Here is a 22,659-nt window from a genome sequence, read left to right as displayed (position 1 = left end):
CTAGGACCCTGCTCTGCCACTGACATGCTGTGTGGCCAGAACAGCTGCCCTCCCATCTTCCTGTCTCTGGCCCCTGGGAGCTTCGAGGTTGGTTCTGGGGTGCTCACATCCTGGTGTTCTGCTGCCATCCAGCAGGCCCATCCCTGGGTTCCCGCCTCCCCCGCCCCCGCCCGCCCTCAGCCCGTTCTTCTGAAGGGTCTGCTTCGGGCTGGGCGCTGTGGTAGGTGCTGGGGACGCACTGTGAACAGCCCACCATGATGTTGGATGAGTTTCTGCTAGATAAGCACTAAAAGAAGAAGGGTGGGCAGGTGGGCCAGCCCCGAGGAAGTGTCACTCATGCCACCATCTGTAGAGGAGGAGGAGTTTCCTGGGAAGGGAGGAGAATCAAAGGGGACAAAGGAGTGCACAGCCAGGAGCAGGTGGGGGTCGGCACCTCCAGGGACAGGAGGAGGCCAGGGGACCACATCCTGGGAGAAGGGGACCAGTTCTAGGTCATGAGAGCCTCAGGAGCCTGGTGAGGAGTTGGACCTTTATCCTGTGTCGGGAAATAATATTGCAAATGGGGGCAAAACCCATGGCTTTGAGTGTCAGCCAGGCCACCCAGGGGTCATGTCAGGGACCCAAGTTCAGCCAGGCCACCCAGGGATTGTGTCAGGGACCTGAGTGTGACCAGACCACCCAGAGGTCAGGTCAGGGACCCAAGGGTCAGCCAGGCCACCTGGGGGTCGTGTCAGAAACCCGAGTGTGACCCAGGCCACCCAGGGGTCATGTCAGAGACCCGGGTGTCAGCCAGGCCACCCAGGGTCTTCTTGTTCAAGCCCATGTTCAGGGATGGTTGTAAGCTAGTGTATGGGGAGAGGTGGGAAATTCACACGGCCTCTCTGCATGGGGGGTTCTAAGGAGGCAGCACTTGAGGGAGAGGCACCTAACAGGAGAGGAGGCAGGAGAGGGGCCTTCTGAGCAGGGCAGGGCTGGCTGAGTCTCCTAGGCGGGAGCCCCCCGCCCCTGCAGGAGAGAAGCTGCCCAGCCCTGGGGAGGGCGAGGTCACATGCTATCTCTAGTTGGTCCTCCCTGAGTACAGGGCAGAGCAAAGGCAGCTCCAAGTCAGGAGTGACGCTACTCAGTGTGTGCCTGGAAAGCTCCTCTGGCTGCACCGCCAAGCAGGGCCAGGCAGGAGCCCATCTTCCGGGACGTTGTACACACGCAAGCGCTGGCTGCCCAGACACAATGAGTACTGTGGGGTGTTTCTCCACAAAACGGCCTGAAGTCCCCCTGTGACCAGGGGTTGGGCTGACACTCGTTGAAAAGGACAGAATCCCTGCTGGCCAGGGCCAGGACCCACACCTGGCTGGGTGTTTGTGCGTAGTGGGACCTGTGGAGTTGGGCAGAGGGTGGTTGACCCTCCAGTTAGTGAGGAGGACCAGGGCTCTGCCCCAGCATTGCCCCAGCACTCGCTCACCCCTGTCCTGTCCTGTCCTGTCCTGCCAGGGCCTGGCCGAGTACTGCACACTGATCGACAGCTCGTCCTCCTTCCGAGCCTACCGGGCCGCCCTCTCGGAGGTGGAACCGCCGTGCATCCCGTACCTGTGAGTAGCAGCTCCTCCAGGCCCCCAGCCCTGCCTGGGTTTGCCTCCATTGCTCTGGGGAAGATCTGTCAGGCTCCAGCAGAGAAATCCTAATTTAGGGGTTTCTAACGGAGACATTTGTACTTCGGTTTTACTTAAGGTTCTTGTAATACAGTTATAATACATAATATATAATACATATATATAATATAATATATAATGCTTCTTATAATACAGTTTAAACAGAAAAGAAGGGCTCAGGTGAAGAATACAGGTTCTCCTTTCCCAGCCCCCAGCCCCACTCTCATTTCCTTCTGTAGCCTGCCCGCGAGCATGTGCAGCCATGCTTGTGACGGATGTATGGCTCCTCTCCCCACACACGGCATCACACAGTATTCCAGTGTCCTCACAAGTGGCTGCACGTTAGAACAACCTGAGGATGCACAGCCACCCAGGGACCTTGAGATCCTCGGTGTAAAGAAGTTCAGAAAGTGCTTCCTGAGCGTGGACCGTGGGCGAGAGGAAATAGGTGTTTCATAGAAAAGGGATAGCTGAATAACCAAAGTCAAACAAGTGTCTATTGCAGGACTTACGAGAGCCTTTAGTATATACTAGTAGACACTGAGAATCTCCAAGAGACCAAAAACGCAGCAGCATCCCAAGGCTGAGTGTTCAGTGGCACATCCTGTAGGGTTACTGCAGGGCTGCCCTCGAGGCCTCGACCCTCAGAGATACAAATCCCCAGGCTTTCTGCTTTGAGCACTAACAGTCTTTCGCACCATGGCTCCATGTCTGCTCCCTCAAGCTGAGTTCTCCCTGAGTGGAGGAACTGCCCCTGTCTTTCTCATCTGGCCTTAAGTCCTCTGCAGTCAGAAGCACCTATTAAGTTACTACACCTTGTTTGTTTCTTTGTTTCTTTGTTTGTTTGTGATGGAGTCTCACTCTGTCACCCAGGCCGGTATGCAGTGGCATGATCTTGGCTCACTGCAACCTCTGCCTCCTGAGTTCAAGCAATTCTCCCACCTCAGCCTCCTGAGTAGTCGCTGGGACTACAGGCATGCACAACCACGCCTGGCTAATTTTTTTTTTTTTTTTTTTTTTTTGTTATTTTTTTTAGTAGAGATGGAGTTTCACCATGTTGGCCAGGCTAGTCTCGAACTCTTGACCTCAGGTGATCCACCTGCCTTGACCTCCCAAAGTGCTGGGATTACAGGCATGAGTCACCACGCCCGGCCTGTTTCTTTGTTTGTTTAATAAAGACGGAGTCTCTGTCACCCAGGCTGGAGTGCAGTGGTGCAATCATAGCTCACTGCAGCCTTGAACTCCTGGGCTCAAGGAATCCTCCCACGTCGGTCTCCTTAGTAGTTGGGATTACAGGCGCACACCACCATGCCCAGCTAACTTTTGTATTTTTTGTAGGGACGAGGTCTTGCTATGTTGCCCAGGCTGGTTTCAAACTTTTTTTTTTTTTTTTTTTTTTGTGACAGAGTTACGTTCTTGTTACCCAGGCTGGAGTTCTTATTACGTTCTTGTTACCCAGACAGTGGCGCAATCATCTTGGCTCACTGCAACCTCCGCCTCCCAGGTTCAAGTGATTCTCCTGCCTCAGCCTCCCGAGTTGGGATTACAGGCGTGCACCACCATGCCCGGCTACTTTTTGTATTTTTAGTAGAGACAGGGTTTCACCATGTTGGCCAGGTTGATCTCAAACTCCTGACCTCAGGTGATCCTCCCACCTTGGCCTCCCAAAGTGCTGGGATTACAGGTGTGAGCCACCACACCCAGCCTAGCTGTTCTCAAACTCTTGAGCTCAATCCTCCTGCCTCAGCCTCCTATAGTACTGGGATTACAGGTGTGAGCCATTGCACCCAGCCCACCACACCTGTTAATAAAATGAGATCTCTGCCCCTGCCCCTGCCCCCTGGTTTGGATTTTGTTATTTATTTTTTTTTTACTGCTCATTTGTTAATGTTACTTTAGTAGCCCACAGCTTTGCCCATATGGGTTGAGCCATGGCAGCCGCATCATCCTCAGGCTCCTCATCAGCATACTGGCTTCTGAGGTCCCCAGCAGGCGCTTGTGGAGCCAGAGGCCAGAGGCTGAGGCGGGAGTTTGTTCTGGGAAAGAGACACACCATACTGGCTCTTTGGTTTGCTCTGGGGTTTGGAAGCTGCTCACTGCGAGTCCTAGCGCCTGACACGTGGCTCTAGCCCTTGCTGCTTCCAAACCCCGTAGCAGTAACAGGCTGCCTAACTCATCCTCCCAGGGGGCTGATCCTGCAGGACCTGACCTTCGTTCACCTGGGAAACCCAGACTACATCGACGGGAAAGTGAACTTCTCCAAGCGGTGGCAGCAGTTCAACATCCTCGACAGCATGCGGTGCTTCCAGCAGGCGTGAGTGCCACCGCCCCGGGGGTGCCAGGCAGAGCTGAGCCCCAGGCCACACACAAGGAGAGATAGCCCGGGACACCGAGGGGAGGGGGAGCCACAGAGGACCCAGGGACCTGCCACTGCTGAGATATAGTCCGGGCCCTTCAGTTTCTGCCAGGATGACTTGAGAGCATGCCCACCAGGCTCCATGCCAGGCCTAGCCTGGCCCTGGGCCTGGACCCCGTGACAGCATAGCTCGTCCTCCCATTTTACACACCAGAAGCTGGTGCCCACCTTGCTGTGAGAAGGGCCTGACAAACCCTGGCCTGCCTGACTCTGAGGCACCAGAGCTCCCCTAGGGTGGGTCCTGGCATGCATTGTTGGGGGCAGTGGGGTCACCTGGGGCCCCTTGCTTGTGAGCAGCCCAGCCTCAGGGCCCTGTTTGTGCTCCATGTGCTGGTGGCACCATCTCTGAGCGCTGGTGTCCCCTCTGTCACATTGGTTAATGGTAGCCCCTGCAGCATCTGTTTGCTGCGAGGCTGTGGGGATGGTCCCCGCGGTACCTTCCAGGAGGGTGGCGCCATCGGGCCATCCAGCCCACACAGGTGCTCACTGACTGCTCCCCATCCCCTGCACCAGGCACTATGACATCCGGAGGAACGACGACATTATAAACTTCTTCAATGACTTCAGTGACCACCTGGCTGAGGAGGCCCTATGGGAACTTTCTCTGAAAATTAAACCCAGGAACATAACAAGGAGAAAAACAGACCGGGAAGAGAAAACCTAGGAGCAGACGCCGGGATCGAGGAGAATGCTCGAGGGGCGCGGAGGGCAGCTCCCAGACTGGAGAGGACCTTGGACCTGTTAGGCGCATGGCAGGAGTCCCGGCCTCGGAGCCACGAGGCTGGCCAGGCCTCAGCGGGGCCGGGCAGGAGCTGGAGCCTGCCAGCCGCTTCCTGCCTCCTTCCTCTGTGGGAGCAGACCCGTGGGCCTCAGGGCAGCCAGCAGGCAGGTCTTGTTGCCAATTTGCAAACCGGTGGTTTTCTGGTTTGGTTTTGTTTTCTGCTTTTACTTCCATCTCTCCCCTCTTGACCTTACACCCACTCCCCTCCAGGGAGAGAGCAGCAGAGACCTCATCAGCAGACCAAGGAAATGGTGGGTGCTCCCCCTCCCTAAGCTCCAGGGTCCCCGAATCTTCTGAAATCTCAAATGAGTGGAGGCCTTCTGGGGTGGGCTGTCCTCCAGGGGCCCTGGAATGGGGGCAAGCAGCTGGATGGGCAGAATGCAGAGTAGACTCGGGGGAGGGTCCTTTCACTTTCCACTTCCGCTTCTGATGCATGGAGGATGGTGTGAGCTTTTTCAGCAGGCCAGGAAAGGTACGCAGGTGACGCCTTAGCAGCCCCGCAGCTGGTGCTCTGCCCCACGGTACTGGCGCCATCAGGGCCTCCCTTGCTCGCCTGAGAGCAGCAACAGTCTCTGTTATCCCATCGCCGCTCACCGCCTACCCCAGGCCACCGGGCCCCTCCCACACCACCTGGGGAGCAGAGAAGAGAAGGCTGGAGTAAGGGAGGACTTGATCATCCAAGAAATACGTTTTATTGCTGGGAGTCTTCTGAACCTCACCAAACTGAGGCCAGAGCTGAGCTCCTGGGGGAGTTAATTCAGAGGGGAGAGGCCAGCACCTCCCTCCTCCATCGCTCGCTGTGTGCCTTAAACTCCATCTCCTGTCCCTCCCCATCCCCTGGCTTTCCCTCCCTCCTTGCCCCATCCTGGGCCGGCCAGCGGGGCTCCTCCTCTGGCTCTTCCGACTTTTCAGCCAGTGCTGTCAGTGCCCCTGGGAGGGAAGGGCATCCCTGAGGCACCCGAGTGGGCCCTCGGGGTGCAGGGAGGCAGAAGTCTGGCCACAGTGGAGCCTCCGAAGGCAGCAGCTGCAGCAGGCGCACCCTCTCCCCACTCTCCCCACGCCAGAGTGGCTTCCAGAGCAGATGCTGTTTCCATCCTCCTCATCAAAACCGTTCTCGCTGCTGAGCTTGACAATCTGGGCCAGGCTTGTGGGGCGCTTGGCAAACAGAATCTGCCCTGTGCCGCCTGGCTCCGTGGCCTCCAGCCTGAGCCTGCAGGCAGGGCGCTGCGGGAACCCAGTCGTGCTGCCCCAGCCCATGCCTCCGGGTCTGCTGTGCATGAATGAGTGCTCACTTGTCCCGGGTTTAGGACGTGGTCAAGTGAACAGCAGGGTCTAACTGTGCTTACTTAGCCCAGTTCAAACAGAACAAAGGAAAAATAGAGAAAGCAACATCTGTTGATCATTTAGGATTTTTTTTAAACAACCATGTCACTTTGAGTCCTTCATGGGTTTTTGAACAGGATTTATCAAGAAGAAAATGTGGGCTTTTTCCCCTCTCCCGTGTTTTGTTTGTCCTGTAGATAGAGGGAGGAAAGCCGTGCAGTGGCAGGCGGGACCCCCTCTGGCGGCGGGACCCCCTCTGGCGGTGGGACCCCCCTCTTGCAGTGGTCCTGCGGGGCCAGCCGGGACCTCTCATTTTATTATTTAAGGAGTGTGTGTGTAGAGTCGCTGGCTTATTAACAGTATTGTGTGTGGGTTGGGTTTTTAGTTTGTTCCTTCTTTTTGAAGTCCCTTCATTTCAATCCTTGCCTCTCTCACCCCTTCCCTTGCCCAGCTCTGTTGAATGCTGCTGTGCGCGTGTGAGGGCCGCTCTGCACACAGGGCCCTTGGGTTGTGCGAACTGAAATTCTCCCTATATTTGTGAGACTCGTAGGAGTCCCCCTCTGTAGCACAGGCAATGCCAGTGCCATGCTGCAGCCTCAGAAACCAGGCCTCTCACCCCAGCAGCAGGCGGAACCATGTCTGGTTGGGTGCTATCCACAGCTCTGTCTGCCTTGTTCTTGGGTTTGAGCCGGGTAGAGGTGGGGTCTCTTCACCTTCCCCAAATTCAGAACAGACCCTGTGCCTGGCCCCAGTGTGCCCAAGCAACTCCCCAGGCCCTCGTTGGGAGCCCTTGGTGTTCTGAGCAGCAGGGCCCAGGCAGCACATGAGCAGTGCCCGGGGACTCCCTGCGTGAGGACGGCAAGGTGCGATGTATGTCTAACTTATTGATGGCAGGCGTCCCCCTGCGCCCCCTGCGCCTGGCCCTGGTTATTGCTGAGCTCTGTGCTCAGTGCTGCGGCCTGGCCATGGCTCATCTGTTCCTTTGAGGGGCCCAAGCGGGTTGTGGGAATCAGTCTTCACAGACAGACATGAGCCAGGCAGAGGACTCGTTCCTTGCAGAGGTCAGTCCTCACCTGCAGGTGTCGGGAGGGGCAAGGAGGGGCAGGCACACACCATGTCTGACTTGAACCCGATTCTGGGGAGCATCTTCCCGCTCCGGCCCCACGACCTCCACAGGGTTACATTGTAATATATATGCCCCAGCTAACCTGTCTGATGGTGGCATCTTCCTGCAGACATTTCAAACATGTAACTTTTATATGAAAAAAATAAACACAGATGAAAGCTGCCCAGTGCCATGTCCACGCCCAGCTGCATGTGTGCAACTACAGTGACAGCCCAGCCTGCTCCAGGCTGGCCTTGCTACCTCTTTTCTGAGACCCCTCTCGCAGGCGGGGCTCCTGGGAGGCTGAGGGTCATTCAACTCCATTCCCAGGCCCACTTGCTGCCATTGGGGTAGTCGTGGCTGAGTGAAATTGACGTCACCAGAACTTTCCCTCCTAGGCCTTGTGCCCTAGAGGCATTCAACTGGACAAAGAATTGCTCGTGCCCCAGAGGTCGGTTCATGCACAAGAGCCCCTCACCCCAGTGTCCTGGTGAAAAGGGCATTCCTCGGGTGGGATTCGGGGGTGCAGGCTCTAGAATTGCTCCTCGGGGCCCAGAAGCACTGTCTTTATGGTGTGCCTCTTGCGGTGTGTCCTCTGCCGCCCAGGAGGCAGCACACAGAGGCTCGGGCCCAGCCCCAGTGAGGAACAGCAGAGCCTCTGCACTTACAAGGGATGGAGTGAGGAGGCCCCAGGGATTCTAGTCCCTTCTCTGCCCTGAGGTGTGCTGTGTCCCCTCCATGCGGAGTAAGGCACGGGCCCAATGGCTCCGGGAGGCCATTCACCATCTCCCTGTCTTCCTTGTCCTCCCAGAGCCACCCCCACGCCACGGCCCACATGTGCCCCAGGGTTTCTACCCTAGCACCTGAGACCAAGCACCCCAGCATAGCCACCCAGGGATGGCGGGGATCAGGGCCAGCCCTCATATTCACCTTGGTTCCCAGTCCCCAACTTTCAGCCCCACAGCGGCCCCTGGGGAAGCCCAGGATCTCTGCATCTCTCTGTACCTGGTCATGCAGAGGTCGGGCCTGGTGAGGAGGAGGCATCTCCCCTCATGCCCCCCAAAGGCAGCAGCTTAAGTCTGTCCCTTTAAAGGGAGGGGGCCAAGTATTCCTGGGCTGATCACAAGATCTGATAGAAGGGACCCCGCATCAGGCAGGCATCCACCATCCCCTCAGCTGTCGGCTGCCTGTGTGTCAGGCGCCACCCCGAAGCCTCCATGAACCTTGTAGGTGATGGAAGCCCAGGTTCTGTCTTTTGTTCGTTGCGTCCTCGGGCAGATTGCTCAGCCATTCATGCCTCAGGCTCCTCATTATCTGCTTTTGTCCAATTCGACCAGTGAGCACACAGAGGCCCGAGAGAGACCAGTCCACTCCTGAGTCCTCCACTCCCATCTCCCTCCCCTGCCAGCAATGCCAGGAACCCGGTCTGGCCCCAGCAACCCCAGTGAGCAGGAGGTGACGTGCCAGGTATGGACCTCAGGCCTCAACCTTCCCACCAGGGCTGAGGGGCAGCAGCTGCTGTGACCCACCCTAGTCTTTGGAGACCGGCAGACCGCGAGATTCACCAAGGGAGCCGCCATAGTTACGGAGGAAACACCTTGGCTTCCAGCCCACCCCCACAGTGTCACCGCCCAGGGCCTGCGAGTGTGCATGCTTAGCCAGTAACCCAGGAGGCTCAGATGCCTGCTCCAACCAAGAACTGCGGTCCCACCGAAGGTGTCTGAGCCAAGGGCCCCAAGCCTCCCACCTGCTCTGACCTTGCAGTGGGTCAGCAATCTGGGTCCCGCCCCCAGTGGTACAAGGCTGGAGAACAGGGTATGATGGCTGACTGCTCATTGTTCCCCCTGTGGGATGAGAGGCAGGCCCCAGCATTCATTCAAACCTTTTTTTTCATTCATTCACTAGGGGTGCATTATTTAGGAAGCAGTCAAGATGTGGTTCGGGCCATCTGAGTCCCTCATTGGCTGCCAGCAGTCTGGGGGAATATGTCCTTGGCTGCAAAGGGCTGTGTCCTGATTCTGCAGCTGATAAGCAAAATGACCCTGGGTAAGTGGTTTTCTTCTCTGCTTCCCAGTTTCCCCAGCTGGAAGTGGGGGTAATAGCCTCTGCTTCCTAAGGTCTCACAGAGTTTCAATGAGTTAATACTTGGAACAGTGTCCGGTGAGCATTTTGGGGTACCAGGCACTTTGCAGACTGCTTTACCTCATTTACTTCTCTTAATCGAAAAATCACACAGGCTGGGTATAGTGGCTCATGCCTGTAATCCCAGCACTTTGGGAGGCTGAGGCAAGCGGATCACCTGAGGTCAGGAGTTCAAGGCCAGCCTGGCCAACATGATGAAACCCTGTCTCTACTAAAAATACAAAAATTAGCCGGGCATGGTGGTAGACGCCTGTAGTCCCAGCTACTCAGGAGGCTGAGGCAGGAGAATGGCGTGAACCCAGGAGGTGGAGCTTGCAGTGAGCCAAGATCGCGCCACTGCACTCCAGCCTGGGCGAGAGCAAGACTCCTTCTAAAAAAAAAAAAAGACCCAGGTATGGTGGTGGGTGGTGGGTGCCTATAATCCCAGCTACCCAGGAGGCTGAGGCAGGAGAATCGCTTGAACATGGGAGGCAGAGGTTGCAATGAGCTGAGATTGCACCACTGCACTTCAGCCTGGGTAACAGAGTGAGACTCTGTCTCAAAAAAAAAAAAAAAAGAAAAGAAAAAGGGGAAACACTAAACTTGTTTTATGAATGGAATATAACCTTGACATCGAATCAAAACAAGGACAGTACAAGATAATTACAAGTCCGTCCGATGTATGAATACTGATACAAAACTTATAAAATCATCTTAGCAACCCCAAACCAGCATCACATAAAAATCAGTCCTTCCTGACCAGGTTGGGCTTATCTCAAAAATACAAGGATGGAATAATTTCAATCAGTTAATGGACATCACTGACCCCATGCTAGACGCTGCTGCTCCACACGTCTGGTTTGCATCTCCTTCCTGGGCACACAGGGGACTACACTTCCCAGCCCCCTGCCTGAGATCTGAGAGGCAGACACATGTCACTGTGGGCTGGGCATTTAAGGACTATTGTGCGGCTCCCTACTTACTCTTTCCCACCCGCGGTACTGCTGGAGTCTGGGTGTTGAGATGGCAGAGCCCCAAGTTGGGGGAGCCTGGACAGGGACCACCCCACTTACCACGCAGGGCTTGCTTGATGTGAATGAAAAATGAAGCCATGGAGACTTCAGGGTTTATTTTCACAGCATGGCCTTGCTTCTCCCGAATGTACCACATTAACAAATTAAAGGGAGAAAGCCACAGAGTCACTGCAAGTCACAGAACAGCCTTTGTTAAAAATGCAACATCCATTTTTTTTTTTTTTTTTTGAGATGGAGTCTCGCTCTGTCACCCAGGCTGGAGTGCAGTGGCGTGATCTCGGCTCACTGCAAGCTCCACCTCCCGGGTTCACACCATTCTCCTGCCTCAGCCTCCCGAGTAGCTGGGACTACAGGCACCTGCGACCACGCCTGGCTGATTTTTTGTATTTTCAATAGAGACAGGGTTTCACCATGTTAGCCAGGATGGTCTCGATCTCCTGACCTCGTGATCCGCCCGCCTCAGCCTCCCAAAGTGCTGGGATTACAGGCGTGAGCCACCGCGCCTGGCCATTATTTTCATTGTGAATAACAAGAATTCAGGGTTTCGCTTTTGTCCCCCAGGCTGGAGTGCGTGGCATCTGCTCACTGCAACCTCGACCTCCCAGGCTCAAGCGATCCACCTCACCCTCCCAAGTAGCTGGGACTATAGGCACGCACCACCACACCCAGCTAATTTTTTATTTTTTGTAGAGACCAGGTTTTACCATGTTGGCCAGGCTAGTCTTGAACTCCTGAGCTCAAGTGATCCACTCACCTCGGCTTCCCAAAGTGTAGGGACTACAGACATGAGCCACCACGGCCGGCCAAAAAAAAAACCTTTTTGTTAACTAGAAGTAGAAAGCCTCTTTAATCTGATAAAGGTTACCTTCCAAGATCGTATAGAGACATACTTAATTGTGAAATATTCAAAGTGCTTCTTTTAAAATCAGAAACAAGAGAATGATCCCACTAACTCCTTGTCCGTTCATTGTACTGGAGATCCTTGCCAATGATGTAAGAAAAGTAAATGACTGAGAGATGAACAAGAAAATCTATCAAGGTGGCTAGCTATACAACCAGATAAAAAGTTCAGCATATTCCTGTATACAGTCAGTCAGCAATCAGAAAATGTAATCCTTTTTTTGTTTGTTTTTTGAGGATTTGGGGTTGTTTTCTGTTTTGTTTTTGTTTTTGTTTTTTTTAATGGTGTTAAAATGTTTAATGCTCTGTTGCCCAGGCTGGAGTGCAGTGATGTGACCATAGCTCACTGCAGTCTCAAACTTCTGGTCTCAAGCAATCCTCCCACCTCAGCCTCCCAAGGAACTCAGATTACAGGCACATGCCACCACGCCCAGCTTCAAAAAATGTAATTCTTAAAGGACCCCATTTATACTAGCATCACAAGTCTTAAGGTCCTAGACCAGCAAAAGATGTGTGAAACCTTTATAGGAAAAATGATAAGATTTTATTAAAAACCATAAAAAATACCGTAATAAATTGAGAGGTGTGAGTGTTTGTGGATACGAAAATTAACTTTCTGGGAGTTTTTTGAGACAGGGTTTCAACTCCCATCACCCAGGCTGCAGTACAGTGGTGTGATCTTGGCTTACTGCAGCCTCATATTCCTGTGCTCAGGTGATCCTCCCACCTCAGCCTCCTCAGTAGCTGGGACTACAGGTGCATGCCACCACCTCCAGCTAATTTTTTTTATTATTATTTTTAGTAGAGACGGGCTTTTGCCATGTTGCCCAAGCTGGTCTCGAACTCCTGGGCAATCCACCTGCCTTGGCCTCCCAAAGTGCTGGGATTACAGGCATGAGCCACCATGCCCAGCCAATTTTTGTAAAGATGTCACTTCTCCCCCAGATAATGTATAAATTCAAAACTATTCTAAAGGAAATCAAAGAAGGACTTTATGTGGTCCTTGATAAAGTTAATTCTAACATGTGTTAAAGAATTACCACTCTGGTGATTCCACCCAGCCATCCTGCTAGGAAAGCTTGATCAGATTTTAAAACCCTACCTGCGGGCAGGTCAGGTGGCTCTCACCTGTAATCCCAGCACTAAGCGGGTGGATCACTTAAGGTCGGGAATTCAAGACTAGCCTGACCAACATGGTGAAACACCGTCTCTACTAAAAAAAAAAAAAATACAAAATTAGCCAGGCGTGGTGGTGCATTCCTGTAATCCCAGCTACTTGGGAGGCTGAGGCAGGAGAATCACTTAAACACGGGAGGCAGAGGTTGGAGTGAGCTGAGATTGTGCCACTGCACTCCAACCTGGGCGACAAGGGCGAAACTTCGTCTCAAAAAATAAAATAAAATAATAATGTAATATATATAATAAAACCCTGCCTAAAGTCATCAGAGAGCTACGAGAGAAGGAGGAATTACTAGGCCAGGATTCAGGAAGAGACAGGAGGGAAGCCTGACACCTGAGGCCATGTAATGTTAAGGGCGTCTGGCAATTCCAGATGACGTGGCCGAGGAACTGAGCAGAACTTCAGACAAAAGGGTAGTTAAGGAAAAAAGGGGAGAGTCCAGAACTCACCAGGCTTTGAATTGAAACCTCAGGGAGCTGCCCTGCAGGTGGAAGGGTGACCCATGAAAAGTATACCAACCCTCACAGGGACAGAGCCAGCTCCAAATCCTCTCAGTCCCTGAAACTGGATTAAGATGATTCTGGACACGTAGCAACCCAGGCACTTGCCAGAAACAAAGGCAAGGAACTGGAGAGGTTTGGTCGGGCACGGTGGCTCATGCCTGTAATCCCAGCACTTTGGGAGGCCAAGGTGGGTGGATCACGAGGTCAGGAGATGAGACCATCCTGGCTAACATGGTGAAACCCCGTCTCTACTAAAAATACAAAAAAATTAGCCGGCAGTGGTGGCGGGCACCTGTAGTCCCAGCTACTCGGGAGGCTGAGGCAAGAGAATGGCAGGACAGGGAGATGGAGCTTGTAGTGAGCCAAGATCGCGCCACTGCACTCCAGCCTGGGCAACAGAGCGAGACTCCGTCTCAAAAAAAAAAAAAAAAAGAAACTGGAGAGATTAACATCATCCTAGGTCTCTAGTTACTTCTTAATTTTTCACATATGGCAAAACATAACTAGGGCACAAGCATTTCCTCCCAAAAAAAAAAAAAAACAAAACCAGAAGCATTTGACAGAATCAGTCCCCCGAAGGCTGAAATTTGGAGTTCTTAAATGTGGGTGTGAATGCGCAATGCTTAACTATGTTCTAGGAGTAACACAAGCCTGAGAAATTTGGCAAATAATTGGAAAATATAAACAGGACAAATGGAAATTCTAAACCAAAAAATACCTCATATGAAGAACTCAGTGACTGTTTAAGAGCAAAATTAGTGACTGGAGATAGGTTAGAAGCTGTGGGTGGGCCAGGCACGGTGGCTCACGCCTGTAATCCCACATTTTGGGAGGCCAAGGCAGGTGGATTACTTGAGGTCAGGAGTTCGAGACCAGCCTGGCCAACATGGTGAAACCCCATATCTACTAAAAATACAAAAATTAGCTGGATGTGATGGCGGGAGCCTGTAATTCCAGCTACTTGGGGGGCTGAGGTAGGAGAATCACTTAGAGTCCAAGAGGTGAAGGTTGCAGTGAGCCAAGATCATGCCACTGCACAAAGCGAGACTCCGACTCAAAAAAAAAAAGAAACATGGAGGCCGGGTACGGTGGCTCATGCCTGTAATCCCAGCATTTTGGGAGGCTGAGGCGAGTGGATCACAAGGTCAAGAGATCAAGACCATCCTGACCAACATGGTGAAACCCCATCTCTACTAAAAATACAAAAAATTAGCCAGGCATGGTGGCGGGTGCCTGTAGTCCCAGCTACTTGGGAGTCTGAGGCAGGAGAATCACTCGAACCTGGGAGGTGGAGGTTGTAGTTAGCCAAGATTGCACCACTGCACTCCAGCTGGCGACAGAGCAAGACTCCGTCTCAAAAAAAAAGAAAAGAAAAGAAATACGGACATGAAAGAAGCCAGATGCAAAGGGTGTGTTATCACATGATTCCGTTTATATGAAGTATCCAGAAAAAGCAAATTTATAGATACAGAGAGCAGATTCATGGTTGTCTGGAAGTGGAAGCAGAGACGGACTACAAAAAGGGCTCACACCTGTAACCTCAGCACTTTGGGAGCCCAAGGCAGGCGGATCACCTGAAGTCAGGTGTTTGAGACTAGCCTAGCCAATATGGTGAAACCCCGTCTCTACTAAAAATATAAAAATTACGTGGTGGCTCACGCCTGTAATCCCAACACGTTGGGAGGCTGAGGTGAGTGGATCACTTGAGGTCAGGAGTACGAGATTAGCCTGGCAAACAAAGGAAAACCCTGTCTCTACTAAAATACAAAAATCAGCTGGGCGTGGTGGCGGGCGCTACTCAGGAGGCTGAGGAGGGAGAATTGCTTGATCCCAGGAGGTGGAGGTTGCAGTATACAGAGATCACACCACTGCAATCCAGCTTGGGCAACAGAGCGAGACTCCCTCTCAGGAAAAAAAATACATATATACAAAAATTAGCCCGGTGTGGCACACACCTGTAATCCCAGCTACTCGGGAGGCCGACGTATAAGAATCGCTTAAACCTGGGAGGCGGAGGTTGCAGTGAGCCAAGATCGCGCCACTGTACTCCTGCCTGGGTGACAGAGCGAGACTCTGTCTCAAAAGGGGTACATGAACGATCTTTGGGGATGATGGAAACTTTTAAATATTGGATCACAGTGCTGGTTGCACAATTCTGCAAATTTAAAAAGAACTGAATCATATACTTAAATGAGTAAATTTTATGATATGTAGATTATACTTCAATAAAGCTGTTGTTTTAAAAAGTTTTCCTAAACCAACTGGCCAGTTATCATGTCACCGCTTCTCATGTCCAAGTCCACCCTTCGTTACCTGCTCTGCAATGAAGATGTCTCCTTTGCAGTGAGCACATTAAGTTCTGTCAATAGAGACGCTGGAGAGACACTGCTGGAGGAAGGCCCTGGCCTTTTGTCCTTGCTCTGGCTCAATGGCTGCTAGAAGCATGTGTGGAGACCTGCCCCTACCGCACACCTGTCACTTCAGCCCCAGTGGTGTTATGGTGGCCACCTTGCTGTGGCCGTCCAGAGATGGGTAATGCACACCTCACCCTTGTGCCACCCTGCTGGCCAGCAGGTTCCCAACACCCCAACTCCCAACGCATGCCCACCCACCAGCCTCAGCCCACCTGCACCTCAAAGGGACTTGTCCACCCAGTGAGCCAGCTCTGGCCCCGGGGCCCAGTGAGTGCTACCTCCCAGTGGATGCACTCACACCTTCTCCAGTGACTTCTCAATCCCAGCCATGGGGATTGGGCCCTTCTAAGTTTTTTCTTCTTTGGTACTCACCTTCAGCCCTAGAGTATTCTTTAGCACTCACAGTTTCTCTTCTCTTTGGGTTATTGTTTATATTAATCTTTTCCTGTCCAAATTACTCTCTCTGTCTCCTTACCAGTCCTTGACTGGAAGCATCAAGCCTTGGATTCCAGAAGCCTCATGAACCCCCAGGCAGGATAATAAAGAAGAAGAATACACCAAAGCACAGCATGATGAAGCTTTTGAAAACCAAAGAGAAAAAGAAGTCTTTTTTTTTTTTTTTTTTTTTTTTGAGACGGAGTCTTGCTCTGTCACCCAGGCTGGAGTGCAGTGGCACGATCTTGGCTCACTGCAAGCTCCGCCTCCCAGGTTGACGCCATTCTCCCACCTCAGCCTCCCGAGTAACTGGGACTACAGGCGCCCACCACCACGCCCGGCTAATTTTTTGTATTTTTAGTAGAGACAGGGTTTCACTGTGTTAGCCAGGCTGGTCTCGATCTCCTGACCTCGTGATCCACCCGCCTCAGCCTCCCAAAGTGCTGGGATTACAGGCGTGAGCCACCACTCCCCGCCTGAGAAAAAGGAATCTTTAAGCAACCATAGGGGGAAAAAGGGCCCATTACCTTCAAAGGAGCCACAATTAGACTCCTCAACAGACACGACTGAGGCCGGAAGATAAGGGAATGGTATCTTCTTCAAAGCCGAAAGAACAGGACCACGATCCAAAATTCTACGCTCACTGAAAATACCTTTCAAGAATGCAGGCGGCCGGGTGCGGTGGCTCACGCCTGTAATCCCAGCACTTTGGGAGGCCGTGGCAGGTGGATCATGAGGTCAGGAGATCGAGACCATCCTGGCCAACACGGTGAAATGCCGTCTCTACTAAAAATACAAAAAATTAGCTGGGCGCGGTGGCGGACGCCTGTAGTCCCAGCTACTTGGGAGGCTGAAGCAGGAGAATGGCATGAACCCAAGAGGCCAATCTTGCAGTGAGCCGAGATCGTGCCACTGCACTCCAGCCTAGGCCAAAGAGCGAGACTCCGACTCAAAAAAAAAAAAAAAAATGCAGGCAAAATCAAGATACTGTGAGAAGAACAAAAACAGAAAACTCACCACTGGCAGACCCACACTAAGCAAAGACTCAACTGTCTCAGGCAGAAAGGAAATGATCCCAAATGGAAGATCACACTTGCAGGAAAGAATGAAAGAGCAATAAAAAGAGTAAACAGGTGGATGAATGAACACTCGCTATGTAAAACAGCCATGAAAATGTCTTGTCTGGGCATGGTGGCTTATGCCTGTAACCCAACACTAGGAGGCTGAGGCAGGTGGATCACTTGAGCCCAGGAGTTCAAGACCAGCCTGGGCAAGCAACATGGCAAAACCCCATCTCTACAAAAACTACAAAAATTAGCCAGGTGTAGTGGTGAGTGCCAGTAGTCCCAGCTACCCAGGAGGCTGAGGTAGGTAGGAGGATTGCCCAAACCTGGGAAGTCCAGGCTGCAGTGAGCCGTGATCGCCACCACTGCACTCCAGCCTGGGCAAGAGTGAGACCCTGTCTCTAAATAAATAAATAAAAATTAAGTTACAAGTACAGAAAAGTTGAAAGTAAAATTTTGGAAAAAGATATACTCTGCAAATACGGTCCACCAAAAAAAAAAACCCGAAGTATAGCTATATTAATAAAAAACAGACTTTAAGGCAAAAGGCATTGCTACAGTTACAAAGGAAACACTTTGTAAAGATACAAATTACACTCAACAGATTTAACAGTTTCTAAATTTGTATACACCTAATTACATAGCCTCAAAATATGTAAAGCAAAAGCTGACAGTACTACAAGGAGAAACGGATAAATCTATGCTTCTAGTGGGAAGTGCTAACACACCTCTCCCAAACATTTGAGGAATAGAGAACATCAAATCTTGGCTGGGCGGAGTGGCTCATGCCTGTAATCCCAGCACTTGGGGAGCCCAAGGCAGGTGAATCACAAGGTCAGGAGTTCGAGACCAGCCTGGCCGGCATGGTGAAACCCCGTCTCTACTAAAAATACAAAAAATTAGCTGGGTGTGGTGGCAGGCGCCTGTAATCCCAGCTACTCGGGAGGCTGAGGCAGGAGAATCGCTTGAACCCAGGAGGCGGAGGTTGCAGTGAGCCAAGATGGCTCCACCACACTCTAGCCCAGGCAACAGAGTGAGACTCCATCTCAAAAAAAAAAAAAGAAGAAGAAAAGAAAATGTCAGATCTTATACAACACTTCCAAAAACGAAAAATGAGAAACATTGTCAACTCTTGTGATGAGACCAACATAATTACGATACCGAAACCATAACAAGAATGAAAATTACAGTCCAATTTCACTCATGAACACAATGCAAAAATCCTAAACAAAATTTTAGCAAAGTGAAATTCAGAAAGTATAATAGTACATCCTCATCAAGATGAAGTTATTCCAGGAATGAAAAGCTATTTTAACATTTGAAAATTAATATGGTAACATAAGTTACCATATTAATGGATTAAATCTGATCATTTTCTCAGTATACATGAAAATAAAATTCAATCTCCATGCATAGTTTTTTAAAACTCTTTGTAAACTAGGAATAGAAGGGTACTTAACCTGAAAAAAAAATCTGTTTTTTTAACAAGATGAAATGTTGAAAGCCTTCATTTTGAGACTGGGAAAATGACAAGGTTGCCTGCTGTCAGCACTCCTATTCAGCATTATAATAGGGGTCCTGGCTAGTGCAATAAGGCAAGAAAAATACCCAAGGTGGTAAGAATTGAAAAGGAAGACAACTCATTATATATAGATAACATTATGTATATAGAAAACCTAACAGAATCTACAGATAAATTATCAGAATTAAGAATTGAATTTGGGGCCGGGCACTGTGGCTCACACCTGTAATCCCAGCACTATGGGAGGCTGAGGTGGGAGGATCACGTGAGGTCAGGAGTTTGAGACCAGCCTGGCCAACATGGCGAAACCGTGTCTCTACTAAAAATACAAAAATTAGCCGGGTGTGGTGGAGCACACCTGTAATCCCAGCTACTCAGGAGGCTGAGGCAACTCCAGCCTGGGCAACAGAGTGAGACTCCCTTCTCAAAAAAAAAAAAGAGAAGTGATTTTGGGGCATGGTGGTTCATGCCTGTAATCCCAACTGCTTGGGAGGCTGAGACAGGAGAATCCCTTGAGCCCAGGAGTTTGGGGCTGCAGTGAGGTACAATCACACCACAGTACTCCAACCTGGTTGACAACCTATCTTAAAAAAACAAAAAAAACAAGCCTGGGCAACATAGGGAGACCCCATCTCTACAGAAAAATAAAAAAAATAGCCAGGTATGGTGGCGCACACCTGTGGTCCTAGCTACTCAGGAGGCTGAGGTGGGAGGATCGCTTGAGCCAAGGAGGCTAAGGATGCAGTGAGCTGTGATCACACCACTGCACTCCAGCCTTAGTAACAGAGAAAGACAATGTGTCAAATATATATATATATACACACATATGTGTATATATACATATATGTATATATATGTGTGTGTATATATATATGTGTATATATATGTTTGTGTGTGTGTGTGTGTGTGTATATATATATATCCCCATAATGAAGTGTGATAGTGGCAAAGAAATAGACAAACAGGGCTGGGTGCGATGGCTCATGCCTGTAATCCCAGCACTTTGGGGAGGCCGAGGCAGGGGGATCGCGAGGTCAGGAGTTCAAGACCAGTCTGGCCAACGTAGTGAAACCCTGTCTCTACTAAAAATACAAAAAAATTAGCCGGGCATGGTGGCGCATGCCTGTGGTCCCAGCTTACTCTGGAGGCTGAGGCAGGAGAATCGCTTGAACCCGGGAGGTGGAAGTTGCAGTGAGCTGAGATCACGCCATTGCACCCCAGCCTGGGTGACAGAGTGAGACTTCGTCTCAAAAAAAAAAAAAAAAACAAGTAGACAAACAGAGCTCTGGAACCTATTCCAGGCTGGTGGCAGATCTAAATGTGAAAATAAGCAATGAGGCCAGGCACAGGCAGGCAGTGGTTGCTCACGCCTGTAATTCTAGCACTTTAGGAGACCGAGGTAGGTGGATCACTTGAGGTCAGGAGTTCAAGACCAGCCTGGCCAATATGGTGAAACCCCATCTCTACTAAAAATACAAAAATTAACCAGGCGTGGTGGCAGGCGCCTATCATCCCACCTACTTGGGAGGCTGAGGCAGGAGAATCGCTTGAACCCAGGAGGTAGAGGTTGCAGTGAGCCGAGATGGCACCACTGCATTCCAGCCTGGGTGATGGAGCAAGACTCCAACTCAAAAATTTAAAAAAAAAAAAAAGCAATAAAGCTTCTAGATCTAAAAGACATTATAAGAGCATCTTCATGTCCTATAAGTACAGAAATTTTATTAAGCCACATAAGCCACTGAAATACCCCTACACACATACTATTTACAAAGGAAAAGATAAGTTTGGCTACATTAAAACTGAGAACTTTTCAGCTGGTCACAGTGGCTCACGCCTGTAATTCCAACCCTTTGGGAGGTCAAGGCAGGCAGATCACGAGGTCAGGAGATCAAGACCATCCTAGCCAACATGGTGAAACCCTGTCCTTACTAAAAATACAAAAATTAGCCTGGCATGGTGCAGGCGCCTGTAATCCCAGCTACTCAGGAAGCAAAGGCAGGAGAATCGCTTAAGCCTGGAAGGTGGAGGTTGCAGTGAGCAGAGATTGCACCATTGCACTCCAGCCTGGGTGACAGAGTGAGACTCCATCTCAAAAAAAAACAAAAAGAAAAAAACTGAGAACTTTTCATCAGATGACACCATTAAGAATGAAAAGGGAGGGAGGCTGAGGCTGGAGAATCACTTGAACCCAGGAGGCGGAGGTTGCAGTGAGCAGAGATCGTGCCATTGCACTCCAACCTGGGCGACAAGAGCGAGACTCTGTCTCAAAAAAAAAAAAAAAAAGAGTGAAAAGGGAAGCTACCAAGTGAGAAAAGATGTTTCCAATACTGTATCTAACATAGGACTCATCTCAAATACATACAGAACTGCTCTAAAACAAAGACAGTCAAACATAAAAATGGGCACAAAACTTGAACAGGCACCTCGTAAAAAGAGATACCCAAATAGCTGATAAACATGCTAAAAGGCTAGGCCAGGTGCCGTGGCTCACACCTGTAATCCTAGCGCTTTGGGAGACCAAGACAGGAGGATTGTTTGAGGCCAAGAGTTCAAGACCAGCCTGGGCAACATAGACTCTGTCTCTATAAAAAAATTTTAAAATCAGCCAGATGTAGCAGTGCACACCTGTGGTCACAGCTACTTGGGAGGCCAAAGCAGGAGAAGTGCTTAAGCCCAGGAATTCCAGGTTACAGTAAGCTGTGAACATGCCACTGCACTCCAGCCTGGGGTAATGGAGTGAGACCCTTGTCTGTATTTAAAAAAAAAAAAAACATGATAAAAGCCTAAATATTATTAGTCATCAGAGAGATGTAAATTAAAACCAAACTGAAATACTACTACACACATACCAGAAGAGGTAAAACGTAAAAGACTGACAAATCAGAGGGGCTGATGAGGACGGGAGCCGCTGGAACTCTCATTCATTGCTGGTGGGAGTTCAAAATGATGCAACCACTTTGGAATGTAGTTTGGCAGCATCTCGTTGACTTTTAATGTTAATATACTCACAACCTATGCTCAGAAAAACCCTTTTTCACCACTCTCTCAACCACCTCTGAATGATTCTAAGAAATATTTTCATATCTCTTAAATCAGGGTGCACTCTAATTTAATGACAGTTTTTTCTCAGTTGCACTCAACATTTCAGATTTGCAGGAGCTACCTCTCCTTCGTGGTGCTTTAGAATAGTTTGCAGCTACATTATCTGCTAAATGTCTGTCTCCCATGTTGGACTGCTAGCTCCAGGAAAACAGACGCTTCCTTCTTCATGACTGTGAATCCTAAAACTAGAATTTCTGGGTCAAAAGCCATGCATATTTTTTGTTATTTTTTAAATTCACAATACATCCTATTTTAAAATTCAGCAATGCATTGCACAAACCCTCCTGATCACATTCTGTCCCCAAAGGCAGCCACTATCAGCAATTTGGAATAAATCCTTCAGACTCTATTCTTTGCATGCGTATGTCCATAGTTATATGTCCATGCATACATGACAGGAACATTATATGTGTATAAATAATAAATATGCAAATCATAGTGATAAGCAGTTAAAAGTGCAAAAATTTTAAATTCCTCTCACATACTCTTTTTTTTTTTTTTTTTGAGACATGCTCTTGCTCTGTCACCCAGGCTGGAATGCAGTGGTGTGATCACAGCTCACTGCAGCCTCAACATCAGGCTCAAGCAGTCCTCCCACTCTAGTCTCCCAAGTAGCTGGGACTACAGGCCCATGCCACAATACCTGGCTTTTTTTTTTTTTCTGTAGAGATGATCTCGCCATGTTACCCAGGCTGGTCTCAAACTCCTGGACTCAAGCACTTCTCCCACCTTGGCCTCCCAAAGTGCTAGGATTATAGTTGTGAGCCACCATGCCTGGCCCATACATACATTAGTAACAGATACCATCAGTCTCCTTTCCACAAAGATTATGGCAATACATATCCACTAGTAATAAATGTGAGAGTCAGCAGTCCCTCTGCAACTCTAGATGTGTTCAACTTTTCTAATTCTTTCACAATCCAGTGGGTAAAAATCATATCTCATGATTTAAATCTGCATGTCCCTAATCTATAGGACTCAAATAAATCAATCTTTCCCTCTATGGTTTTCCAGATTTTAAGAGGCCTCCCGTTTCCATACTGCTCCAGCACCCTGAAGTTACACACATATTTTCCTAAGCTTTATTATGATTAGAGCTTCATTTTATACTTA

General features: G+C 50.1%; 1 protein-coding gene across 4 annotated transcripts in view; it reads left to right on the top strand.

Moving 5' to 3' along the window:
- RAPGEF1 (Rap guanine nucleotide exchange factor 1) overlaps positions 1 to 7,458 on the top strand; it is a 162,127-nt gene extending 154,669 nt beyond the window's left edge. For all 4 annotated transcript variants that reach the window (XM_054520744.2, XM_054520743.2, XM_024252194.3 and 1 more), the window contains 3 exons: positions 1,489 to 1,586; positions 3,832 to 3,960; positions 4,576 to 7,458. In XM_054520744.2, the coding sequence (XP_054376719.2) occupies positions 1,489 to 1,586; positions 3,832 to 3,960; positions 4,576 to 4,726 (378 nt within the window). In that variant the 3' untranslated portion in view covers positions 4,727 to 7,458. The remainder of the gene's footprint in view (positions 1 to 1,488; positions 1,587 to 3,831; positions 3,961 to 4,575) is intronic.
- The last annotated feature ends 15,201 nt before the right edge of the window (positions 7,459 to 22,659 follow it).

This window comes from Pongo abelii, chromosome 13, assembly GCF_028885655.2.
Source record: "Pongo abelii isolate AG06213 chromosome 13, NHGRI_mPonAbe1-v2.0_pri, whole genome shotgun sequence".
NCBI lineage: Eukaryota > Metazoa > Chordata > Mammalia > Primates > Hominidae > Pongo > Pongo abelii.
The sequence above is the reverse complement of the archived record's forward strand: the minus strand, read 5'-3'. Positions and strand labels throughout refer to the sequence as shown.